This window comes from Myodes glareolus, chromosome 9 (genome assembly GCF_982192425.1).
Source record: "Myodes glareolus chromosome 9, mMyoGla1.1, whole genome shotgun sequence".
NCBI classification, from domain to species: domain Eukaryota; kingdom Metazoa; phylum Chordata; class Mammalia; order Rodentia; family Cricetidae; genus Myodes; species Myodes glareolus.
Window position 1 is genome coordinate 54306381 of NC_142034.1, and position 25653 is coordinate 54332033.

The following is a 25653-nucleotide window of genomic DNA, read 5'->3' on the forward strand; positions in this document are numbered from 1 at the left end:
CCGCAACTCCGTAAGTACACCTGGGCCCCGCCTCCCCGCCGTCACGTGGCGCGCTCGACCCAGCCCATTGGCCAGCGACTCCTTTCCCCTCCCCCTTCCGCCCCTTTCCACCGGCCGCGGGAAATCAAACCGGCTGGTGGCGCCCCAACGGCCACCTGGCATGTGCGCGCCAGCGGGGTCCGGGCGAGCCTCCCAGGTTGCCCCTGACGACCCGAGTAGGGGTAGCGGTCATTAGCCGCGTTTCTGCAGCGAGGGTTCCACTGGCCTTTACCCTTCAGACCGTCGGTGCCTGGACTCTCCTGCCCTGACCGCACAGAACCTCCGCGCACACTCCTGAGCAGGCGCGGTGGTTATCACAAGCAGAAGCCCCTCGTTTTTTAGGGCCTTAGGGCTTTTTGAAACAAGGTCTCTGTTGCACAGCCAGGCTCTGAACCCCTGATCCTCTTGCTCTCGACTCTCGAAAGTGCAGCATTGCCTGGAGTTAAAAGTCAGCCTGCGTCATATAGTGAATTCCAGGACAGTTTGGGTACAGTGAGAGACAATGTCTCCAGAAGAGAAAAACAAAGCAAAGTTTTAGTAAATGTAACCATACATGTAAGCAACACCCTAAGATACCTTCTTTTTAGGTTGAGTATGGTAGATCACATCCGTAATTCCAGCACTCTGAAGACTGCCAGAGTTGGAAGACTGTCACTAGTTTGAGGCCAGCCAGAACATGTTAAAAAAAAAAAAAAAAAAAAAACAAGCAAGCCAAAGGCAAGTTATTTTTGCTACAGGAAGTTCCCTTAAGCCTCTTCTGGGTAGCCCGGGCCGCCTGACCCCACAGTTTTGACGTCTTCCACCGAGTATTTTCAGATTTTCTTAGGTCCGACGCAGGACCCCTGGGCCACCTGGGCTTTGTACGTGCAGTTTGCTTAGAATTTACTGTCTCTCATGATGGGTCTCTTCAAGTCTCAACTATCCTATCTTATCGTGACATTTCTTAAAAATATGCAGTGTTTTGACCGTTTATTTTAATCATATGAACGGACACACAATAGGCAGTAAGACGCCACAGCAATAGGAAATTTTGTAGTAATCCCTGACATCTGGAACATCGCACCACCCATCAATTTATTCAGTAAGTGTTGATGATTTCCAATCTGCAGACGGCTCTAAGTCAGTCTTTCGAGAGCCGCCTCCTCCACATGGGAGGACGGGGACGTCACTTTACAGAGTTCAATTTTATCTGGTAAAGCCCCCCCACCGCCCCGGGGAGTAGCACGAGTGCGCGGCCGCACTGGTCCCCACTCCGCAAGTGCGCTCTGGCGGTGCTACCGTCCGCTATGCCGATGGCCGGTGTGGTCGCTCCCTGTCCCAGCGCGCCCTCTGCTGACCGCTCCCGGAGTCCACCTAACCACAATTCCAAACGAGAATTCCATCAGCAAACTTGCCCACTCAACCCCTCCGGTTCTTTCAGAGTTGAGGATTGTGATTTCTAGACCAACAGGTATAGTGAACAGAAAAAGAGAAGAGAGAGACAAGAAAACAAATCGCCAGTGAGTCAGTAAGGTACACAGAAATGACCACTCCTTCCTTACAATGTTAAGTACAATGTACCTGTGTCGAGCCCTAATCTCAAAGAGATACCGGCTGGGGAAAGTAATCAGGATATCTCACTGGGGCAACAGGAGAATCACAAGGCGTGAAAGGTGTGGAGGAGTTCAGGTGTGGACCGAATGAGTCCGAGTGTGAAGGGAGAGGAAGCCCACAAGAAGAGGTGAGCCCTTTTACAAAAAAATTTAAAAACGGAGTCTGGCCGTGGTGGCACACGCCTTTAATCCCAGTTAGTACTCAGGAGGCAGAGGCAGGCAGATCTCTGTGAGTTCGAGGCCAGCCTGGTCTACAGAGAGAGTTCCAGTACAGCCAAGGCTACACAGAAATTCTTGTCTCGAAAAAGAAAAATCGAGAATCTGGCAAAGGTCAGAGTGTAGCTCAGTTGGCAAAAAGCTTGGCTGTCATTCACGAAGCCCTGGGTTTTGGGGACTGGAGAACTGGTTTGAGTTAAGAGCACTAGCTGCTCATGCAGAGGACCTGAGTTCAATTCCCAGCACATACAATAGCCCACAACCCTCTGTAAATCCAGTTCCAAGGAATCCGATGCCTTTTTTCTGACTTCTTTGGGCACTAAGCAACTGCATGGTACACACACATACATGTAATCAAAACACTCATAAAGTCTGAAATATTTTTTATTATTTTTGTTTTGTTTAGTGAGACAGGGTTTTTCTGTAGCTTTGGAGACTGTCCTGGAATTCTCCCTGCAGACCAGGCTGGTCTGGAACTCACAAAGATTTGCCTGGCTCTGCCTCCGGAGTGCTGGGATTAAAGGTGTACACCATTACTGCCAACTGTTTTTGGTTTTTAAAGACAGGGTTTCACTGTGACTGACCTAGAACTTAATTTGTAGAACAAACTGGCCTCGAACTCACAGAGATCCCGTCTTCCTCTGCCTCCCACGTACTAGGATTAAAGGTGTTCGCCACCACCACCAACTTTAAAGATGCTTTTGGTAAAATAAAGATGGGTTGTGGTGACGGACCTTGTAGATGTTAGTCTACCATTGAGCTATGACCCAGACTCTCAAATTGTTTAGTTGGTTTCCAGCTTGCTTTTATTGTTTTGAGAAAAGGTCTCACAGCAAAGATTAGTCTGACCTTGAACCCAGAAACCCACCCACTTCTGCTTCCTGAGTGCAGAGGCTCCCCTCCACCCCAGCCAGAACATTTTCCGATGACTTAGTTACTTTTTTGGTGGTCCTGGCTACCTCTTTCACTCAGCTCGATCCTCTGACTTTCTTACCCGTTTTTTACATTTTTTTTTGTTGTTGTTGTTGCTGTTGTTCATGGAGACAGAGTCTCATTAAGTTGCTCAGGCTGGCCTTTAACTCCTTCTGCAATTTAGGTAGACTTTGAACTTTAGACCTCCCTACCTCAGTCTCCTGAGTAACTGGTCTTCCTTGCCATTCATCCTTTCCACAGCCCAGTTCTCTCTCTCTAACCCTTTTGCCTCTCTTCTTATGGCTTGCCCTGCACCAACCTCAGTATGCCTAACATCTCCAGGGCTATGTTCTATCACTTGTAGGTCATTTTTTTTTTCTGGCTTTGGCAATCACTTTCTCTTTAATTTAGTAAAATTTATATTTATTAGCTATGTTATATTAGTGTATGTAGTGGTGCACACTTTTAATCCCGGCACTCAGAAGTCACAGGCAAATGAAGCTTTTTGAGTTTGAAGTCAGCCTGGTCTACATAATGAGTTTGAGGAGAGCTAAGGTTATATAGAGAGATCTGCTTCAAAAAAATAAAAAAGTAAGTAAACAAAATACACATTTATTGGGGGATGGAGAGTTGGCTCAGTGTTTAAGAGTGTTTGGAACACATGGTGGTTCATAACCATCTGTACCTCTACTCCCAGGGGATCTGACGCCCTCTACTGGCCTTATCTGTCCCTGCAAGCGTGTAATGCATTTGCGTGCATGCAGGTAAAACACTCACTTTGTCCCCCTAAATTGCAATTACTCATTGGGGAAGCACATGCCAGAGTGCATGTAGAGATCAGAGGACAGCTTACAGGCGTCAGCTCTCTCCTTCCACCGTGTGGGCCTTGTGGATCTAACTCAGGTGGTAAAGCTTTGCGGCAATTGCCTTTACCTGATGAACCACCCCTCGGCCCCTAAGTGCCCACTTCCTGATAGCTCTCCAACTTGTGTCTGCAATCCTGAGTCCTTCCCGCTCCTACCAGAATCTGAGTACAGTCCTTTTATTTACTTACTTGTTTGTTTGTTTGTTTATGGTTTTTCGAGACAGTGTTTTCCTTGTAGCTTTGGAGCCTGTCCTGGCACTCGCTCTGTAGACCAGGTTGGCCTCTACTCCCCGAGTATTGAGATTAAAGGCATGCGCCACCACCGCCCTGGCGGAGTCGTCTCTAAGCCATGTACTCAGCCTTCTGAACAAAGCCAAGTCCCCCTCCCCCCCATCACTGGATTAGGTTCCCAGCACAGGACCACAGTCACTCACGGCCATTCCTACAAAGCAAAGGTGAAAATTGGTGATATTATTCTAGCTATTTCAACAATTAAAAAGCTAGCATTGCTGGGATGATGGTGGCTTACATCTTTAATTCCAACACTTCAGTGGGGGCAGAGGTGGGAGGAGGTCTCTGAGTTTGAGGCTAGCCTGGTCTAAAAAGTTTCAAGACAGCCAGGGTTACACAGAGAAACGCTGTCTTCAAACAAACAAACAAAAAGCTAAAGCTAAAGCTACTGTCAGCTCCACTCCCTCTCAGCACAGACTTCCAGGACTTTCCTCTCCAACTGGTTTTTGTTTTTTCCTCCTAAACTGGTTTCCCTCTCATCTCTTCCCTTTTGTTTGGAGGAGAGTGGTTAAAATGGCGTCTTCCTATGCCGCCCTTCTTGGCCTGGGACTCAGTTTGTAGCCAGGCTGGTCTTCATCTTGTGGTGATCCTTCTGCCTCTGCCTCCCAGGTGCTGGGATTAAAGGTGAGCTCCACCGTACCACTCTCTGTCCCCCTCCCCCCTTTTTGTTTGTTTGTTTGGTTTGGTTTTTCAAGACAGTCTTTCTGTATCTGGCATCCCAGAACTTGCTCTGTAAACCAGGCTGGCCTCAAACTCACAGAAATCCTCCTGCCTCTGACTCCCAGGTGCTGGGATTAAAGGCACTCATAGGAGCCTGACTTCTTTCCTCTCCTTTACAGCCGCTTTCCTGTTTTCTAGCTACTAGGTTGCCCATATCTTTGGCCACTATCATTTCCTCTTTCACTCACTTCTTAACTACCCTCACCTCTGTCTGCCTGAGATCTGGGGGCACCCTGTTAAGCCTTCCCCTTTCTCCACCCATCTCCACTTCATACCATATGTCACATCTGATACCCTTATTTACCACCTCTTTCTTGGAACTTCTCTCTCTCTCTCTCTCTCTCTCTCTCTCTCTCTCTCTCTCTCTCTGTGACATGGTTTCTCTGTAGCTTTGGAGCCTGTCCTGGAACTTGCTCTGTCAACCAGGCTGGCCTCAAACTCACAGAGATCTGCCTGACTCTGCCTTCAAGTGCTGGGATTAAAGGCACCACCACTGCCACAGTTGACACTCTGCTTAATACATAGTGAATTTGTGCAAATTTTCAGACTGTAATTTGAAAAGGTAAAACCTTAAAACCATGCTACCCAATTTGGGGCATATTAAGTATTGTGTCATAAAGACAAATAGCAGAACTAGGGGAAGGAGACTCCTTTCTCAAATATATATATAACTCAGAGACTAGACAGATGGCTCAGCATTAAGAGCACTTGTTGCTCTTACAGAGGTCCCCATTTTGGTTCCCAGCACCCAAGTCACACAGTTCAGTCTGTAACTGTAGCTCCAGGGACTTCCCACACCTTTGGACTCTTAGACATAGACACAAACATGTAATTAAAACAATGAAAAGTAAATATTTTTTAAAAAGAAAGTTATGCTGGGAGGTGATGGCACATGCCTTTAGTTCCGCCATTTTGGAGGCAGAGGCAGTCAGGTCTCTGAGTTCAAGGCCAGCCTAAGATACAAATGGAGTTCAAGGCCAGCTAGGGCCACACAGGAAAAACCCTGTCTCAAAAAGCAAAAATAAATGAAAATAATAAAGTTATAATCCAGGTGGATTATAAGACCTAGTTGTGTGGCAATACCAATAACAATAACAACAAACACAACTGCTTACTCATGGTGCGTATATTAAGCAATTCCTGGAGACTATGGCAGATATATTTCCTGGGGAGGAAAGTAGATATTTCTAAAAATTAGATTGTTTTACCAGACTATAGGTAGGCAAACTGAAGAAATTGGAAAAATCTATTGAAAAAAGTTTGGAGAATAGTGCCACTAATTTAAAATTTTATTCTGTGATGAGAAGTCCCAGTACCACAGCTACAAGCACAGGCGAAGGTGCCATTTTATTAGTGGTACCAAGGACGAAAAAATTGTCACTGAACAGCCAGGCAGTGGTGGCGCACGCCTTTAATCCCAGCACTTGGGAGACAGAAGCAGGTGGATCTCTGTGAGTTCGAGGCCAGCCTGGCCTACAAGCGCTAGTTCCAGGACAGGCACCAAAGCTACAGAGAAACCCTGTCTCGGGGGGGGGGGGGAACAAAACAAACAAACAAAAGACACAACTAAGTTTTCAAGAGAGGGTTTAGGAGTTGAAAGCACAAACTACTCTTAGTAAGAGAAGTTCAATTACCAGCCCCTGTGATAGGTGCCAATAGCTCCAAGTTCCAGGAGGATCCAATGCTTTTGACCTCTCTTAAAGGCGCCAGTACTCACATGTGCACGTACTACACACACCACATACCATGTACACCATACACTACATACACACCCACACACAAATACACCATATGCCCACAAATACATCACACACATACCACATACACACCACACACAAATATACCATAAACACATAAGTACACCACACATATAAATAAATACACCACACATACACACATACACCACACACATATCACACACACACACATATATATCACACATACACAGACATATATACCACACATACACTACATACACATATATGCCACACACATACACATGTATACCAAACACACAGACACATACACCACATACACAGAACACACACAACCAACACACATACCATACACACACAACCAACACAGATATATCATACACACACACACATACACATATCACAATTCAGGAAATTCATACTGTTGGACCCTGAAGTCCAATCACTGAGGAGGAGTTGCCTCCAAGAGACCACTCTCATACCACAGTTGATGTAAAAGCAAGAGACTTTAATTAATTCTGTCGTGACAGGGTCTTTCAGCATTCAGAAGCCAAAAGACCCCAAATAGCTGGTACAGGCTATTTTTATAGAACTAGAAAGAGGAATGGGGGGGAATCAACTATTAGGATTGGCTTATTCAAAGGACTACTAGCAATGATTGGTCTGAGCCAGGGCTGGAGAGCAGTTGCCAAAACAGGTGAGGTAAGAAGAAACATTTGAGGGTTACTTTGACCCCTTCCCAGGGACTAAGTCAAAACATCAGGAACTGAGTCAACACCTAAAGGTTATCTTGCCCCTTCCTATTCAATAACTGAGTTCTATCTGAAGACCATTCACAAGGACTTGGGAGATGGAAAGTTTCCAACATTTCAGTACGTGCATGTATAGTTGTTAGATCCTTGGTTCCCAGGGGAGGGGGGAGCACTAATTCTGAGAGGCCTCAGAAATGGCCTCAGAGTTATTCTAGTGTTTTACAATACAAAGCAATAAAAAGATATGTTCAGATGATTTTCTTTGCCCATTGTCACTCAGATCTGGTATAGGTACTGATTGCCCCAGGGATGGGGGGTAAAAGAACACTTGTGAAATTAATGGAAGATAAAGCTATTGCTACTGCAAGCTCATCTTAATGAAAGAAGTTTCATTGCATAGCCCATCAAGAAAAACCAGGTGCAGAATTGTTAAAAATGGTTCATGGTCTCGCAAATCATCATCAAGGCTGTGACTTTCATAAAGACCAAAGTCCTTAGAAGTGTTAATGTTGACTATAGCAATGACATTGACATTTAAAAGGAAGATGTCACAGATTCAACGCAATGCCCATCAAAATCCCAACAAAATTCTTCAAAGACCTTGAAAGAACGGTACTCAACTTCATATGGAAAAGCAAAAACCCAGGACAGCCAAAACAATTCTGTATAATAAAAAAACTTCTAGAGGCATCACATCCCTGACTTCAAACTCTACTACAGAGCTACAGTACTGAAAACAGCCTGGTATTGGCATAAGGACAGACAGGAGGACCAATGGAACCGAATAGAAGACCCGGATATCAATCCACACATCTTTGAACACCTGATCTTTGACAAAGAAGCAAAAAATATCAAATGGATAAAAGAAAGCATATTTAACAAGTGGTGCTGGCATAACTGGATATCAACATGTAGAAGAATGAAAACAGACCCATAACTATCACCATGCACAAAACAAGTCCAAATGGATCAAAGACCTCAACATAAAGCCAGTCACACTGAACCTTATAGAAGAGGAAGTGGGAAGTACACTTGAACGCATTGGCACAGGGAACCACTTCCTAAATAGAACCCCAGCAGCACAGACACTGGGAGAAACAATTAATAAATGGGACCTCCTGAAACTGAAAAGCTTCTGTAAAGCGAAGGACACAGTCAACAAGACAAAACGACAGCATACAGAATGGGAAAAGATCTTCACTAACCCCACATCAGACAGAGGTCTGATCTCCAAAATATACAAAGAACTTAAGAAATTGGACACCAAAAGAACAAATAATCCAATAAAAAAAAATGGAGTACAGACCTAAACAGGGACCTCTCAACCGAGGAATCTAAAATGGCTGAAAGATCCGGGCGGTGATAGCGCACGCCTTTAATCCCAGCACTCGAGAGGCAGAGGCAGGCGGATCTCTGTGAGTTCGAGGCCAGCCTGGTCTACAAGAGCTAGTTCCAGGACGGGCACTAAAAAAAAAACTACAGAGAAACCCTGTCTCAAAAATCAAAAAAATAAAAAAATAAAATAAAATAAAATGGCTGAAAGACACTTAAGGAAATGTAAGGAAATGCTCAACATCCTTAGTCATCAGAGAAATGCAAATCAGAACAACTCTGAGATTCTATCTTACATCTGAAAGAATGGCCAAGATCAAAAACACTGATGACAACTTATGCTGGAGAGATTGTGGGGAAAGGGAATACTTCTGCATTGCTGGTGAGAATGCAAGCTGGTAAACCCCTTTGGATGTCAGTGTGGCTATTTCTCAGAAAATCGGGAAACAACCTTCCTCAAGACCCAGTAATACCACTTTTGGGTATATATCCAAAGGATGCTCAATCGTGCCACAAGGGCATGTGGTCAACTATGTTCATAGCAGCTTTGTTTGTCATAGACAGAACCTGGAAACAACCTAAATGCCCCTCTTCGAACCGAAGAATGGATAAGAAAAATGTGGTACATTTACACAATGGAGTACTACACAGCAGAAAAGAATAACGACATCTTAAATTTTGCAGGCAAATGAATGGAGCTAGAAAACATTATTTTGAATGAGGTAACCCAGACACAGAAAGACAATTATCACATGTACTCACTCATATGTTTTTAAACATAAAGCAAAGAAAGCCAGCCTACAAACCACAATCCCAGAGAACTTAGACAACAATGAGGACACTAAGAGAGACTTATATAGATATAATCTACATGGGAAGTAAAAAGTAGAAAAAGACAAGATCTCTTAAGTAAATTGGGAGCATGGGGACTTTGGAGAAGGGTTGAAGGGGGGGAGGGGAGAGACAGGGAGGGGAGCAGAGAAATATGTAGAGCTCAATAAATATCAATAAAAATAAAACTGTCTGGAGGCTTGAGAGATGGCTCAGTGGTTAAGAGCATTGCCTGCTCTTCCAAAGGTCCTGAGTTCAATTCCCGGCAACCACATGGTGGCTCACAACCATCTGTAATGAGGTCTGGTGCCCTCTTCTGGACTGCAGGCATACACGCAGAAAGAATATTGTATACATAATAAGTAGATAAATAAATAAATATTTAAAAAATAAAAAATAAAACTGTAAGTCCAGTTTCAGAGGACCTGACACCCTCACACAGACATGCACACCAATGCACATAAAACAAACTTTATTTTTATTTATTTATTTATTTATTTTTGTTTTTCGAAACAGGGTTCTGTGGCTTTGGAACCTGTCCTGGAACTAGCTCTTGTAAACCAGGCTGTTCTGGAACTCACAGAGATCCGCCTACCTTTGCTTCCCGAGTGCTGGGATTAAAGGCATGCGCAACCACTGCCCGGCTAAATAGTTTAAAAATAAATAAATAAAAGTAAGATGGCTAAGTCAATGCCAAATGCTAAAAAGATTTTATGATTAACAATACATTATCATTTATGGTGTCAAAACCATATTTGTATAAAATTAACAGTATAATGTTTCAATCCTAACAGTGAACCAAATGAAACTGAAAAATAATGCAAGCTCAAATTAAAGAAAACTTTTATTGTTGTTTTGTTGTTGTGTTGGTAACACCTGGCCTCAGACTCCCTTTGTGTCCAAGGACAATTCTGAGTTCCTACATGCCTGCCTTTTGCCTCAGACTTCCAAAGTGGAATTACAGCTGTGGAGGCCTCTGCAGGCTTAAATAAACAACCATGGCATTTTTGACACACTGTTTCTTTTTGTTTTGACACATTAGGTTTTTTTGTTTGTTTGTTTTCATTTTTTTTTTTGAGGGGGCAGTTTCAAGTCAAGGTTTTTCTGTGCAACAGCCCTAGCTGTCCTAGAACTGCTCTGTAGACCAGGGTGGCCTCGAACTCACAGAGATTCACCTGTCTCTGCCTCCCAAGTACTGGGATTAAAGGTGTCCACCACCTGGCTGTTTGTCTTTTGAGAAGGTCTCACTAGATAGCCCTGGCTGTTCTAAAACACCCTGTTGTTTTTTATTTTGTTTTGCTTTTTGTTTGTTTGTTTGTTTGTTTGTTTTTCAAGACTGGGTTTCTCTGTAGCTTTGAAACCTGTCCTGGAACTAGCTCTTGTACACCATGCTGGCCTCAAACTCAAAAGGATCTGCCTGCCTCTGCCTCCGGAGTGCTGGAATTAAAGGCGTGCGCCACTACTGCCTGGCTCTAAAACTCTTCATAGAACAGGCTGGCTTTGAACTCACAGCAATCACCTGCCTCTTCCTCCCAAGTGCAGAGATTAGATTAAAGACATGTACCACCATGCCTAGCTCAATTAAAAAGTCTGAACATGTCTTCTTAGTACACTTTTATAGGTTCCCATTTTTCCAGAAACGACTATCCTTGGCTCCACAGTGATACCTTATTCATATCATCAGTTTGGGCAGCACTTATATATGTAAATAACCATTTTCAAGAATTAAGCATACTAAAAATTCAAAACAAAATGGTGCTGAAGGGCACCATGACAACTCACAGAATGGCGAGTAATTCTATTGAACCAGATATCAATGCAGAATTCCTCAAATAAAATGTCAACTATCCCACTAGTTTTATGTGGCCTTCTTTTATTTATTATTTGTGTGTGTGTGTGTGTGATTTTTGTGTGTGAATATGGATGTGTGTGTGTCATAGCATACATGTCAAGGTCAGAGGATTTATCTACTAAGGGTTCTGGGTATTGAACCCAGATTGTTAGGCCTGTGTGGCAAGCACTTTTATTAACTGAGCTATCTCAGAGGCCCCGCTTTTACTCATTTTTTGGAGATGGTGTTTCACTATGTAGCCCTGCCTGGCCTGGAAGTAGCTTTATAAACCAGGTTGACCTTGAACTCAGAAATCTGCCTCCTCAAGGCTGTGATTAAAGTGTGCACCACCACATTCAGCTTTGCTTAATTTCAGATTTATTCTTAAACCAGGTGGTGATGGTGCATGCCTTTAATCCCAGTTCTTGGGAGGCAGAGGCAGGCGCCAGCCTGGGAGGGCTACAGTCTGAGTTCCAGGACAGTCAGGGACACACAGAGAAGCTGTGTCCTGAAAAGCAAAACAAAACAAAACAAAAACCTTTTATACTGTGTATCTATTTGTTTTTACACACACACACACACACACACACACACACACACACACACACACACACCTACCTGAAGAAGCCTGAGGCATTGAATTCCTGGAGCCAGAGTTCCAGGCAATTGTGAGATGCCTGAGGTGGGTGCTGGAAATTGAACTCAGTAAAACTCCTAACCGTTGAGCCATCTCTCCAGACCCTCTTTCCTCTTTTTTTTTTTTAAAGATTATACAGTGTTCTGTCTATGTGTACACCTGCAGACCAGAAGAGGGAGACAGATCTCATTACAGATGGTTGTGAACCCCCATGTGGTTGCTGGGAATTGAACTCAGCAGCTCTGGAGGAGCAGTCAGTGCTCTTAACCTCTGAGCCATCTCTCCAGCCCCCTCTTCCCTCTTTTTAAAAAATATTTATTTACTTTATGTGTATTTTTGTTTTGTTTCATGCATGTCTGTGTGAGGGCATCAGGTCCCCTGGAACTGGAGTTACAGACAGTTGTGAGATGCCATGTGGGTGCTGGGAATTAAACCTGGGTTCTTTAGAAAAACAGCAGTGCTCTCAAGCGCTGAGCCATCTCTCCATCTCTCCAATACCTACTCTTTTGTGTTTAAAATAAAAACATACTAAAAATAATAAATGCATTCCACTCAGGGTGCTGACCTGAGCTTGAACCCCAGAACTTACATGAACTCAGTAAGGTGATAATCATCTGTAATCCCAAGTGCTCCTACTTGAGATGGGAAGTGGAGAAAGAGAATCCTGGAGTGTGGGGCCTCCTAGCAGGCCATGTGTATCAGTAAACAACAGAGACCCTGTTTAAAGGGAGCAAGGACAAGGACCCATGACTACAGTTACATTGTGATCTCCACATGTGGGGTACAAATGTCCACACTCACACACACACACACACACACACACACACACACACACACACACACACACACAAATGCACAGAAATATACACAAGATTCAAAACAATCAGGACCGCAGTGACGGCTGAATAGTTAGGAGTAATTGAGGCTCTTCCAGAGGACCTGATGACCTGCGGTTCCTAGCACCCATCTTAGGCCATGGACATCTTTAACTCCAGCTCCGGCCTCTGAGGGCACATGCACAGCTCTACACACGACTTAAAATAATAAATCTGCTTGCCTCTGCCTCCTGAATGCTGGTATGTGCCACCACCGCCCAGTTTAAGCATCTTTTAAGTGTATATGGGTATTTGCCTGAATATAAATCTGTGTGCCATGTGCCTTTGGAGGCCAGAAGGTCACAGATCCCTTGTGATTGGAGTCATAGATGGTTGTAAGCCACCATGTACAAGCTAGGGCTCAAACTGCTGAGACATTTCTCTAACCCCAGTAAAAGTAAATCTTAAACATCCGGCCAGTGGTGGCACATGCCTTTAATCCCAGCACTCGGGAGGCAGAGGCAGGTGGATCTCTGTGAGTTAGAGGCCAGCCTGGTCTACAAGAGCTAGTTTCAGGACAGGCTCTAAAACCTCTAAAACTACTGGGAAACCCTGTCTCAAAAGAGACCAAAAAAAAAAAAAAAAAAAAAAAAAAGGAAAGGAAAGAAAGAAAGAAGAAAAAAAAAGGAAATCTTAAACAAGAACAAAACTCCAGTCAGCCAGTGTCCTACAACTTTAATCCCAGCATTCAGTCAGAGGCAGGTAGTTCTAAATGATTAACATAGGGAGTTCCAGGCCAACCAGAGCTACACAGTGCTACACAGTAAGAACCTGTGTCACAACAAAACAAAACAAAAAAAACAGAAAAAAAAACAAAAATAAAGAGGCCTGGGGAGATGGCTTAGTGATTAAGAACATTTACTGCATAGGCGGTGGTGGCCCATGCCTTTAATCCCAGTATTCAGGAGGCAGAGACAGGAGGATCTCTGTGAGTTCGAAGCCAGCCTGGTCTATGAAGTGAGTTCTAGAACAGCCTGTCTCGATCCCAGGCCAGAGAAAAGAAAAGAACACTTACTGCTTGTCCCTAGGATGGATGTTCAGGTCCCCTGACTCTAACGCCAGCTCCAGGGGTTCAGACACCCTCTTCTGGCCTCTGTGGTATCCATGTACACACACACACACACACACACACACACACAGAGTTTTTTTTTTTAAAGATTTATTTATTTATTGCATATACAACATTCCTTCCATGTATGCTTGCATGCCAGAAGAGGGCACCAGATCTCATTATAGATGGCTGTGAGCCACCATGTGGTTGCTGGGAATTGAACTCAGGACCTCTGGAAGAGCAATCAGTGCTCATATATATATATATATATTATGTATACAATATTCTGTTTGTATGCCTGCAGGCCAGAAGAGGGCACCAGACCCCATTACAGATGGTTGTGAGCCACCATGTGGTTGCTGGGAATTGAACTCAGGACCTTTGGAAGAGCAGGCAATGCTCTTGACCACTGAGCCATCTCTCCAGCCCGCAATCAGTGCTCTTAACCTCTGAGCCATCTCTCCAGTCCCACACACACAGTTTTTAAACAGTAAAAATTTATTAATTAAATATGCTCATTTTCATTATTAATGTTAGCAAACATGGGACCTGTTGGATGGCTTTTTTGATTTTGTTTTTTGAGACAGGGTTTCTCTATGTAACCCTGGCTGTCCTGGAACTTTCTTTGTAGACCATGCTAACCTGGAACTCATAAAGCTCCACCTGCCTCTGCCTCCTGAGTGCTGGGACTCAAGGCATGCACCGCTACCACCTGGCTTGTCAGCTTTCATTAGTGATTCTGTATTTAACAAACGTCAACTAATATTTGTTTATTGTAATCTAGAGAAGCCAAAAAGTTAGACACCTCTTATTTATATACAGTAAATTTTAAGACACATTAAAGTCCAGTTTCAAATATAAAAAGCAAACTGGCATCCAGTGGTACACGCCCTTCATAACAGTTCTCAAAGCACACAGTAAGTTTAAAGCCAGCCTGGACTACACAAGACCCTTTCTGTAAAATCTGGAGAACCCAGTGTACATCTTTGATCTCAGTACTTGGACACAGAGGCAAGAGGATCTCTGTGAGTTCGAGGCCAGCCTAGTCCAGGATTGCACACTGAGACCATGACTGGGGCTGGGCATTCTGTTCCAGCCCCTCTCATCATCTGAGGTGCTTTCTTTTCCTTAGTAAACCCATTTTCATTATGCTAAAAATTAAACTGAATTTAAAAAAGCTGGGAAGGGATATAGCATAATGGTAACTCCTCAACGAGTTTTCGCAGGCCCTAGAGTCAATCCCTGGTGCCATAAGTCAGTAAGTACAGTTCAAAGCTTTGGTTTTTTAATATCTGAAGAAGTGTGCAACTACTGCTTAATTTTAGAATATTTTTCATAACCCCCCAAAAGATCCTTCCTGCCTCTTCCCCTCCTTTGTAATCATTCCACTACCCATCTCCCAAAATCCCTCAGCATTAGACAACCACTAATAAATATATTTTGTTTCTGTGGACTGTGTGTGTGATCAAATTTTGGTCTTTATTCCTGTCACTACCCCTGAGTAATATTGCTAGTTCCAAATCAACTCACCTGGCTTTCCCAGTTCTTTCATGTTGTAACATAGTACCCAGTAGCTTCTTTCTTTTCCAGTACTGGGATGGGGTTTTAAAATAGGATTTTGCTGGGCGGTGGTGGCGCATGCCTTTAATCCTAGCACTCGGAAGGCAGAGACAGGCAGATCTCTGTGAGTTTGAGACCAGCCTGGTCTACAAGAGCTAGTTCCAGGACAGACTCCAAACTAGAGACCCTGTCTCAGAGAAAACTAACTAAATATATAATAAAATAAAATAGAGTTTTACTATGCAACACAGGCTTGCCATCTTCCTGTTTTACCCAGGAGATGGGGTTTGAGGCATCTATTACCACAGGCAGAGAATGACTTTACACTCCCGATTCTCCTTCCTCTGTCTTTCACGTGCTAGGATTACAGGTGGGTGGACTGTGCCTGGCTAGGAATTAGAATTTTAAACAGTTTTAACAATTCATCCAAGAAGTGTTCTGTATAATTTTTTTTTCAAGACAGTATAGCCCTGGCTGCCCTGGTACTTGCTCTGTAGACCAGGCTGGACTTGAACTCAGCATGCTAAGACTAGAGGCAAGCGCCACCAAGCCCAGTTTATAATTTTTTGTTGTTTTTTTCCAAGACGGGGTTTCTCTGTGTAGCTTTCTGTAGACCAGGCTGGCCTCCAATTCACAGAGCTCTGCTTGCCTCTGCCTCCTGAGTGCTGGGATTAAAGGCGTGCGCCACCATCACCTCGGCCAGTTTTTATTTTTCCCTAGAACTGGAGTTATAGACAGTTGTGAGCTGCCATGTGGGTGCTGGAAATTGAACCCAGGTCCTCATGTAGAACAGTTAGTGCTCTTAACCGCTGAAACATTTCTCCAGCCAAAGTTTTTAAAGATAGGGTCTTACTATGTAGCCCCCACCCTAGTCTTGAACTGTGACTCACCTTAATTTCCTCGGGACTGGGATTACACAGAAAAAGGCAGGAAGTTGAGGAAATTGACTGACGGATTTTCAGGTGAAGAGTCTACTGTGCTATACAAACGTAATCATTCCACCTAGGGTCGGCTGTTGGTATGCACTACTGATTGTAAGCATCCTGGTGAGTGGGCAGCTAAAATATTAATAGTCTTATTTAGTGGGAAATAAGAAAAAGGAAAAGGAGAGGCACATGACTGGTCCTACTGTGGTGGTGGGGAAGGCTTATTATAGTCTTGTGGGAGAATATGGCCAGAGCCAGGGGCATCTGGGAGAGTCCAGAGTGGATGGGAGCAGAGTGAGCTGTGTTGGTGAGAGGAGAGGGGGTAGGAGAGGAAAGAGAGGTAGAACCAGGTGCAGCAGCCAGGAGGCCCAAAACAGTGTAGCTATAAAGAACCAGGTAACCAAAATGGCTGGATAATATAGGGAAGGGCAGCCCAGCCCTGGGCTTGAGAAATTTAGGACAGGGGGTGGGGTATATCACCCAGGAGGGCCCTTAGGGACTGAGGGATACAGGGAGAACCTGGCGCTACCTTGGCCTGTTAAATAGGGTCCTCAGTCATTTGTCCCAGGTTTGAAACCGAATAAGAAGGAAATTGTAAGTTTGAAGCGATTTCTCAAAAATACAAGAATTAAAAGTCAGGGTTCCTAGACCAGATTTTTATTTTGATGTTTTTGAGACAGGGTCTTGATATGCAAGACCATGGACGGCCTGGGACTGTGGAGACTGCACTGGTCTCCAGCCTTCCTCCCAAGTGCTGGAAGTACTGTCACGTGTGTGCCACTGCGCCTGGGCCTAAACCAGATCTTTGCTGCTTTTACAGTCCTGTTATCCACCACGCTAAGTGATCTGTCAGCCATGCAGGGGGTGCTGGAAACCTGGGGCTAGAGCAATGTCTCAGGAAAAACACAGCGTAGCTCTTTTTCTCTGATTGCTTTGAGATGGGGTAGACCAGGTGGGCCTTGAAGACGCTGAGATCCGCCTGCCTCTGGGGTTTAAGGGTGCACCACCAACCCGGGCCAGCATTGCCAGCATTCTTCCAGGAAGGCGAAGGGTGAGATTTTGATAGCCTGATTTTTATCTTCTTGGTCGTCAGAAAATGTCAAGGCAATTTAACATTTTAGTTTTTAGTTCTCCTGTGTTAGTCTCTCAAACTTACAGATCACAGCGATCATAAGCTTCCATGACCCACTTTATATGCTGCTGTCTTTAAAAGTCTCCTGCCTCAGCCTCCCAACTATCCAACACTACGTTTGGTCCAGAGTCACTTTTCTCATGAGTTTGATTTCTGAGGAATCGTTAGGTATTTCTTTTGGGAATCTCAAGGCCACTTGGGATGACAAACAGGAACGCTGTGTAATTCTCTTTATTTAGGATTTAGAACGGAAAAGCTTCAGTAAGTGCCATAGGAACCAACACTAATCTTGAACAAGATGGTGGCCGGTATCCGAGAGGTCTGACTTTCGAAAGCAACTCCAGCACAGGAGTAGTAAAGCTCAGCGAGGCCGAGACGGTAGCAATCCGACCACAAACGTGAGCGGAAGAGTCTCCCCCGGAAAGCAGTCTCGTTCGGTTGAGACAGCGGTTCGGCAGACAAAAGACAACCTCACCGGGCAAGTTCTCTGAAACGTGTTTGGGAGTCGGTTCTTCTCCGGTTCGAGCCGAGGTGGGGCCCCAACGCCTGCTCCGACGCATGCGCCTTAGACTGGGCAAGCCGCACAGTGGCGTGGTCTTTCAACACCCAGCGTACGGGCGACGTCTGAGGTGGAAGGGGCGTTTCGGGCTCCCAACACGCATGCGTTGAGACCCAGGCGTTTCCTCCGGAGGGTGTGGAGTGCGGGGTCTGTATTGCGCAGCTGCAAGGGCGGTCCGGTAGCGCGAGCTGTCGATCAAGGGGAGGGAAGAGGAGGGTGAAGGGATTAAAAAAAAAAAAAGAAAAAAGAAAAAAACCCCGGTGCGCCTGCGCATTGCCATCTGGTTGGAAGGGCTTCGGACTGGAAAGGGGCGGGGTCACGTATGCACGTCATTGGATGGGTAGGTGGGACGGAGGGTGGAGATCGGGGAGGGTCCGTGCGCTTGCGCGGTGCGGGGGTGGAAAGTGAAGGAGCTACCCAACACGCTTGCGCGGCTGTCATAGGGCTGCTTGGTTGGTCAGTGGGGAGTCGGCGCCTGCGTACTAAGACCCGTGTGCAGCAGCGGCGGCGGCGCTAGAGGCGGCGGCGGCGGCGGCGGCGGCAGCAGCGGGTTCGGAGGCAGCGGTTGGGCTCGCGGCGAGCGGACGGGGTCGAGTCAGTGCGTTCGCGCGAGGTGAGAGCGGGCAGGGCGCGCCTGCGCGTAAGCTCGGTTTGGGCCGGGAACGAGAGACGGAACTACGCGGGGATCGGGGAGGGGGGCAGAAGGGAGCGGCGGCTATCGCCGCACGGGCTCGGATAGGGAGCGGCGCGATGCGCGGAGAGGCGGGCGCATGGCCCAGTTGGCGCGAGGGGTGACGGTTGGGGCCGGCAGGGTGACGTTGGAGCGACGCAGGGCGGGGGACGGCGAGCCGCGAGGCCGCCACGCGGGAGAGGCCGCCAGGCGGCCACGCCGGGGCGAGGGCCGGGGGCTAGGTCGGCCCGGCCGGGCCAAGGGTTCCTGGGCCGTTGAGGACCTGCGCTGAGCGGCCACGTGAGGTGGGGGAGGGGGCTGCTCGGTGAGGGCATGTGGAGAGGGTTGGCGGCCGGCGGGGGGAGGGGAGACGGCATGGCCCTGGCCTGGCGCAGCTTTGGGGCAGGGGCGGCCGCAGCACCGGAAGTGTTCCCCATTGGAGGCTGCCCCCGGGGTCCGAGACCATGCGGCCGAACATGGACCGGGGCCGCATGGCAGCACGGGGACCCCTCCCCCCTGGCCCGGGCCACCGGAAGCCTCGGGCGACCACATGGTGGGCTCGAGCCGGCAACCCCCAGCGCAGAGAGGTCTGATCTTTTTTGGTTTTCTACGGAGCCTGGGATTTTGGTGTGCGGGAGAGACCCTAGCCTTGGGTCTCGATCATCCCGCAGGGCCCGTTGCAGGCATATGTTAGTGCTCCCCAGCCTCATGGGCCTCTGGAGCTCATCCCCCAATCTTCATGTGAAGTGAATCCGTCCAGCCAGATGTAAGTGGTACTACTTTTCTGGGGAAACCGGGGAAAGTGGGTGAATTGAGGGTCATTGGATTGAAGCCCAACTCTTCTCGGCCCATGCCGACAGCGCCTGAAAGTACTAAGCTTTTAGTTCCCCCGCGGTGATCTTCGCTCTTCACCTTGCCACTACCTTCCCTCTTATTTGGTTCGTGAGTTACTGTGTTTAGTCCTTAACTCTAGTAGCCTAGTCTGATTTCTGTTACTACTACCAACCTTTTGCTTTCATTTTATTGTCATTCACCTCCCCTCACTCCCCCACTTTCTACTGACTGTACAGGCTGGGCCTGAAAAGCCGACAGGACTGGTGCATCCTGGGAAAAGTGGGAGGGCCATTGACAAAAGGCTGAGTTCCCTTCGGGAACTGAGATCGAGGTGCTTGGCAGTGGGATCATTTAGGAAACTACTTTCTCCCCCCTTGACTGCATCTGCAAGTGCATGATGGAGAGGCGGGAATCCCCCAAAGAGGCCTTGTGGTTTCCTGTACCAATGACTGGCTTGTGTGTGGATAGGGTGGGGGGGTGTAACAGCTGGGTGGGGCCTTGTCCTCCATCTCCACCCCTTCATTAGCCCCGCCCTTCAGCTGGCTCATAGCTGCTCACCTAATTATAGTCCTGGCAGAGTGTGGGGAAGAGGGGGTGGTTGGTTTCAGTGGCAAGTAACACCTGAGTCCTGCCCCCTCCCGGGAAGTAGCCCTTTCCTCATCTCCGGGATTTGGCGTCCGAACTCCCAGGAGCCTTCCTTTCCCAAACCACAACTTTAGATTTCATTTGGGGAGGGGGTCGGAGATCCAGCTGTTTCCCCCTCCCATACACCAACTCTTCAGTATGTTTGAGTCTACTTCAAAACAGGAAATTCGACTTTATTTAGATGGGTAATGGAATAAAGGGGGAATGGAGCGATGTTTTAGAGAGGAATGGGATAGATTAGCAGTCCTGGTAACCTCCATCCTTACTGACCCTAGTTCTCTTCTTGGCTTTAGTTGGAATCGAAGCCTCTTAAAATGGCAGATGACTTGGACTTCGAGACAGGAGATGCAGGGGCCTCAGCCACCTTCCCCATGCAGTGCTCAGCATTACGTAAGAATGGTTTTGTGGTGCTCAAAGGCCGGCCATGTAAGATCGTCGAGATGTCTACTTCGAAGACTGGCAAGCATGGCCATGCCAAGGTTAGAATAACCTCTCTACATCCTATGTTCTCTGCAGCTCCCCACATCCATAGGTCCTTGGGCAATGAACTGTTTCAGTCTTGGTCCCTTCTTGCTGTTCTAGTCCTTTCGTTCAGAACCCAGATTTTATTCCTATCCAACAGTGTCTTCCACAATGCTCCTGTCATTCTGTCCTCCTTTTTTCCCTCTTTGTCCTAGTCTCTACCCACAGTTCTTTAGCTTGGCACATTCAGTTTCTTCATCTTGACCTTTTTCCTTGGGCCTGTTGTCTAAAAATTCTCCAGTCCTTCTCCATGGAAGGTAGCATTCTGTGGGGACTCCAGTCTGCATTCTCAAGCTGCCTAGCAGCTGCTGCTCCTCCCAGTTGTGAATTTCCCTTTGGCAGTTACCTGCTTCTGATTACCCACTGAATTCTTTGTTCTCCAGCTTCAGTCTTCACATTCTCTTTACCTAGACATGCTGTGTCTAAAGTTGACCCTAACTCAATCCTGTTGAGTCTGGTTTTTTATTTGCTAGCGAGTCCCCTGTTGTGGATTGGGCATTTAGAACCAGGCTATTCTTACATACTGACTTCATACATGGTTCATTCTGATCTTTTCCCCTGGGTCATTTTCTTCAGATCACTTAACCTTTCTTTGCTTTCATTTCTCAGTCTGTTCTACATGTCTTATTTAGCTGCTTCTGTAAATGTCCAAGAAACATTTACCTAGGACCCCCCCCAATACAATAAAACAGCATCTTATGAATTCTAGAGTGGCCTCGACCTCCCCAACCCCCCCAAGGAAGGCCCTGTGCCTGCTGGCAAGTGTATCAACTGCGTGACATCTCCAGTCTTTGTCAATGACTTTTGAGAACTTTCATGTCACTGGTTTTAACAGTTTTTCTTTGTCATCTCCAATCTCAGTAGTAGTGCTCTTTAGCTTCAGACTTTAAGGCTTTGTCTTTCTCAATTGGCTCATTTCTAGTTCCTTAATTTTTGCTGTAACATGGCAGGCTGACTTGCCACCAGCCAGTAATAAAGGCCTTTAGAGTTTGATTTGTTGGGTTTCTCTTTATGATATATGTACACAGGTCCATCTGGTTGGTATTGACATTTTTACTGGGAAGAAATATGAAGATATCTGCCCGTCAACTCACAATATGGATGTCCCCAATATCAAAAGGAATGATTTCCAGGTATGTTTTTGGGATGAAGATGGTTAGTGGCTCATGGAGGGTGGGATGTGTGCTGACCCACAGCTGTGGGGAAAGGGAGCTGGTAGAAGGGACTTAGTGAAGTTGCTGTGACTCTAGTTTGTCTGTCATTCTCTTTATACTTAACCTACCTGTACCTGCTTTTAACTTCCTTCTTCTCCCAGCTGATTGGCATCCAGGATGGGTACCTATCCCTGCTCCAGGACAGTGGGGAGGTACGAGAGGACCTTCGTCTGCCTGAGGGAGACCTTGGCAAGGAGATTGAGCAGAAGTATGACTGTGGAGAAGAGATCCTGGTATGATGCCCCCCTCCTCGCCTGATATACTCGGCTTTGCTCCTTATGCTTCAAAACTCTTTGAGTTAAGGCATCTCTGGACTGTCCTTTTTGCTTTTCCAGATCACGGTGCTGTCTGCCATGACAGAGGAGGCAGCTGTTGCAATCAAGGCCATGGCAAAATAACTGGCTCGCAGGTGAGTGTGACAGCCTTCACCATCCATTCATACTGTTATCCTCATCAGTTCTAATGGGCTTTCTTTCTGTTCTAGAGTGGTCCTTCCTCCCTTACCCTTTCTCTTGAAATTGTCTTTAAACATGATTTCTTTTTCTTGCCCAGGGTGGCGGTGGTGGCAGCAGTGATCCTTGAGCCTACAGAGGCCCTTCCCCCAGCTGGGTTCTGCTCTGGCTGGGCCCTTGGCTGGACTCCTATACAATTTATTTGACGTTTTATTTTGGTTTTCCTCACCCCTTCAAACTGTCGGGGAGACCCTGCCCTTCACCTAGCTCCCTTGGCCAGGAATGAGGGAGTCATGGCCTTGGTGAAGCTACCTGCCTCTGCCCTCACAGCCCTGGTGGGGGAAAGGGAGTTGGGTATTGCTTGTGGTTTGGTCCCCCCCACCTCCCTTATTTTCTTTTTAATTCAATTGGAATCAGAAAGCTGTGGATTCTGGCAAATGGTCTTGTGTCCTTTATCCCACTTATCCCTGGTCTGGTCCCCTGCTTTCCATAGTCCTTCACCCCAAGCACCACTTGTACAGACTGGGGAACCAGCCCCCTTCCCTGCCTGTGTCTCTTCCCTAAGCCCCTTTAGGGGTAATGAGAAGAGTTGGGGGGGGCAGACATGATCCCTCCTCAGGCATCTGGGAGGACCTTGCCCCCATGGGCTTTACCCTTTCCTGCGACTCTCCCTGACACATTTGTTAAAAATCAAACCTGAATAAAACTACAAGTTTAATATGAAACCCCCAACTCTGTTGTTTATTTGTTGATTGAAAGATGCTTTTAGAATCTAAAAATAAATAAGACTGCTACTATTAGCAATCCTTCATCCACTTCTTAAGTAGCCTGGGTGGGAAGCAAACAAACAGTAGTCAGGGTGATAGTGGGTACATTTTATTGGTTTGGGGCACAGAGGAAGAACCCCCACCTTGAGGGATGGAGGAGTTATCTGGTGGTTACTTGTGGTAGAATCGTGGGTTCTGGCTGTGTTGGATGAAAGGGAGTCGAGGGCCAGGTTGGCTGGTAGTAGCAAAGCCTGACTGGTGATAAAAGTTTTTATCAGTGGGTAGATAACTTCTTAACTCACTTAACACTCAGTACAAGGAGGAAGGGACAATTGCAGTAGGAGGTTAACAGTTTGTCCCTGATAGTATCAGATTTTTGGTTACCAGCCTTACCTTTCCTGCTGCTTGCATCTGCACAGGGAGCTGGGGGGAAGCCAGGAGTCCAGGGGCTGGATGCAGAGCTTGAGGATGCATGGGCCGCAGAGAAGACTGTAAGGACAAAGCTGACCTTAGGCATACTGGAGTTCCCCTTGTCCTAGCACCTTGACTTCTCAAGGCTCCATACTCACTGAGTCAGAGAAGCTAGTTTGCTGATTTGCATGTTCCATCTGCTTTTGCAAAGACAGGGCACCACCAGGCTGCAGGAACCCTAAGGGGAGAAGGGGGGTTTGAACTGAACAGGTAATGATAGGACTCAAGAGGCTAGGCCTCCTCCCCATGGGTTGTCACCTGTCTGAGTGGGCTGAAAGTGGCCATGCACTGCATAGGGCTGTGGCTGTGGCTGAGACAGGTACTGCACGGCAGGAAATGCTGAGGGTGCTGAGAAAGGTAGACATCCATTAGTTCTCATGTTGAGCTGTTCTTCCCTCTGCTCTGAAGAGGATCAACACTCACCTCTGAGCTGCTGGCTAGGACTATAGGCTGGTTGTGTAGGCCCATAGTGAGGTGGGGGCTGAGCAGTTCCATAGGCTCCTCCTGGGCTGCCTTGGAATTGCCCATGTTCTGGGGTCCCTGCAAAAGCAGCTGCTGATCCCACATAGTGCCGGGTCTAAGAAGGAAAACAAGGAAAACAAAAAACTACTTAGCTCCTACTTATTACAGGCTTGGTATGTTTGTACTTTAGTGATGGAGAAAGCAACTGGGGCTACACATCCAAATATATCAAGCTGGGCTTGATGACATACATAGAAGGTAGAGGAGACATGGCAACAGGATCACATGGCAAGGCCATTCTTGGCTACATAGTGACTTGAAAGTCAGCCTGAACTTATAAGAAGCTTGTCTTTAGACTTCTCACCGTAAGCACTTGGGGTCCAAACATCTGCTTGGCTCTGTCAGCTGCCATGAGAGTACCTGGGCGATTGTGTCCTCCAGGGCTCCCTAGAAAGGGAGAGGGGCTTCATGATGCTGAATTAGGAGGCTGCAACCTCCAGGAGAGCCATTCTTTCGGGTGGTTTCTCTAGTCCTCACCCTGCATGCTGAGGAGGTGGGTTCCTGTGTGAACAGTCAGGCTCTGCTGGTATGCAGCTGATGTCAGAGTGGTCAGGTCACTGGAGGAAAGGAAGACAGTTAAGTAGCCCTCCTTTGTCGCCTGGTCCACTGCAAAATGTTAGTTTTAGCTATCTGACCACACCTCTGCTCCTTTCGTCTCCGTTTTTCTTCCTCATGCAAAACTTTTTTGAGCTGCAAGAAAAGTTGGTGCTTCTCCTCCTGTAGAGCTGAGAGCTTCTCCTGCAGCTTCAGAATCTGCAAGAAAGATGAGCAGATAAGGGGGAAAAGGAAAGAGAAGAAACCAGAACTTGGAGTGATGAGGGGTTACTCACTTGTTCCTTGGTCTCTTCTAGTGACATTCTCTCTTCCATCTCCTTTTTCTTTCTTCTCTCCTGCTCTTCTTTCATCTTCTGTTCCATCATCTTGTCGACCTCTTCCTCCTCTGAAGAATCAGACAGAACGGGAAAGTGGCAGGACAGTGAAAATAAGCTGAGTGTTAGACTGGAGACCAGCAAAAACCAGTTATTCCATCAGCCATAAGGAGAACGAGGTTTCATTAGGTGCTCTCCAAGGTCCTTCCCAGCCCAGGGTTCTGGAACTTAGACGGGGCCTCTTCGCTCACACCCTGAAGGAGCCGCGGCCTCCCTCTTAGCCTCGCCAGCAGGCGCACAGCTTGGCCCGTGGATGGGACCAAGTTCCTGGGTAGCAGAGCCACCCTGGGCCGTGTGTCTGTCCTCCCGCTCTGGCCCTGGCTCACCCTGCCGTTTGCGCTCCCGCTCCATCATGATGTGCCGGTGCAGAGCCCTGGCCATGGCGTTGGAAAGTTTGGGGCGCTCCAGTAGTGCGGGCATGGTGCTGTTGATGACGCTTGGGCAGTGGGCGCCCGGCTCTGCTACTGACTGCCAGACCTCAGGCGGGGCCTGCAGGGAAGTGGGAACTTGGAGGGACTGCGACCCGCCAAGGCGGAAGCCTGCCTGTCCGCCGCCCGCTTGCCGCTTCGGTCACGTGTCCCGGGCGCCAGCGTCCCTCCGGGCCTCAGCCTCAGTGCGCGTGAGGGGGTCCTAGGCTTTGCGCCCCCGCCCCGCCCGCGCAGCCCTGGCGCCAACCCCCCCTACCCGCCTTCTCGGCGCTTTCTCCGTGGCCTCCGACGCGCCTTGATCCCTACATCACATCCGGCGCCCAGTATAAATCCTTCCGGGTCATGACGGCAACTGGCTCAGCG

The 25653-nt window shown here is 47.2% G+C and overlaps 2 protein-coding genes across 5 annotated transcripts; one reads left to right on the top strand and one right to left on the bottom strand.

Annotated features, from left to right (window-relative positions):
* Positions 1-20137: 20137 nt before the first annotated feature.
* Gps2 (G protein pathway suppressor 2) lies at positions 20138-25645 on the bottom strand. 4 transcript variants are annotated; one of them, XM_087910424.1, is made up of 11 exons: positions 25547-25645; positions 25189-25351; positions 24764-24873; positions 24574-24686; positions 24411-24490; positions 24238-24320; positions 23835-23988; positions 23670-23759; positions 23510-23589; positions 23334-23429; positions 20138-23191 (listed from the first exon to the last, which is right to left on the bottom strand). In XM_087910424.1, exons 2-11 carry the CDS (start codon positions 25280-25282, stop codon positions 22982-22984), a joined length of 1110 nt encoding a protein of 369 aa, XP_087766550.1. In that variant the 5' UTR covers positions 25283-25351; positions 25547-25645; the 3' UTR covers positions 20138-22981. The 4 variants fall into 4 exon arrangements, with proteins under 4 accessions (XP_087766550.1, XP_087766552.1, XP_087766551.1 ...); XM_087910426.1 differs by having other exon boundaries at positions 25551-25638; XM_085695174.2 differs by having other exon boundaries at positions 23034-23195; positions 25547-25644.
* On the top strand, positions 20300-22898 carry Eif5a (eukaryotic translation initiation factor 5A). The gene is made up of 5 exons (XM_087910427.1): positions 20300-20464; positions 21536-21640; positions 21823-21954; positions 22057-22130; positions 22274-22898. Exons 1-4 carry the CDS (start codon positions 20300-20302, stop codon positions 22117-22119), a joined length of 465 nt encoding a protein of 154 aa, XP_087766553.1. The 3' UTR covers positions 22120-22130; positions 22274-22898.
* Positions 25646-25653: the final 8 nt, after the last annotated feature.

What these genes read in the sequence shown, in the direction of transcription:
- Eif5a (XM_087910427.1), top strand. Translation starts at nt 20,300, where the DNA reads ATGGCAGATGACTTGGACTTCGAGACAGGAGATGCAGGGGCCTCAGCC. An exon ending in GCAAGCATGGCCATGCCAAG is followed by an intron (nt 20,465 to 21,535) that starts GTTAGAATAACC and finishes ATATGTACACAG; the next exon opens with GTCCATCTGGTTGGTATTGA. An exon ending in ACTGTGGAGAAGAGATCCTG is followed by an intron (nt 21,955 to 22,056) that starts GTATGATGCCCC and finishes TTGCTTTTCCAG; the next exon opens with ATCACGGTGCTGTCTGCCAT.
- Gps2 (XM_087910424.1), bottom strand. Translation starts at nt 25,282, where the DNA reads ATGCCCGCACTACTGGAGCGCCCCAAACTTTCCAACGCCATGGCCAGG. An exon ending in CCACCTCCTCAGCATGCAGG is followed by an intron (nt 24,321 to 24,410) that starts GTGAGGACTAGA and finishes CTCCCTTTCTAG; the next exon opens with GGAGCCCTGGAGGACACAAT. An exon ending in TTGGACCCCAAGTGCTTACG is followed by an intron (nt 23,989 to 24,237) that starts GTGAGAAGTCTA and finishes TTTCCTTCTTAG; the next exon opens with ACCCGGCACTATGTGGGATC.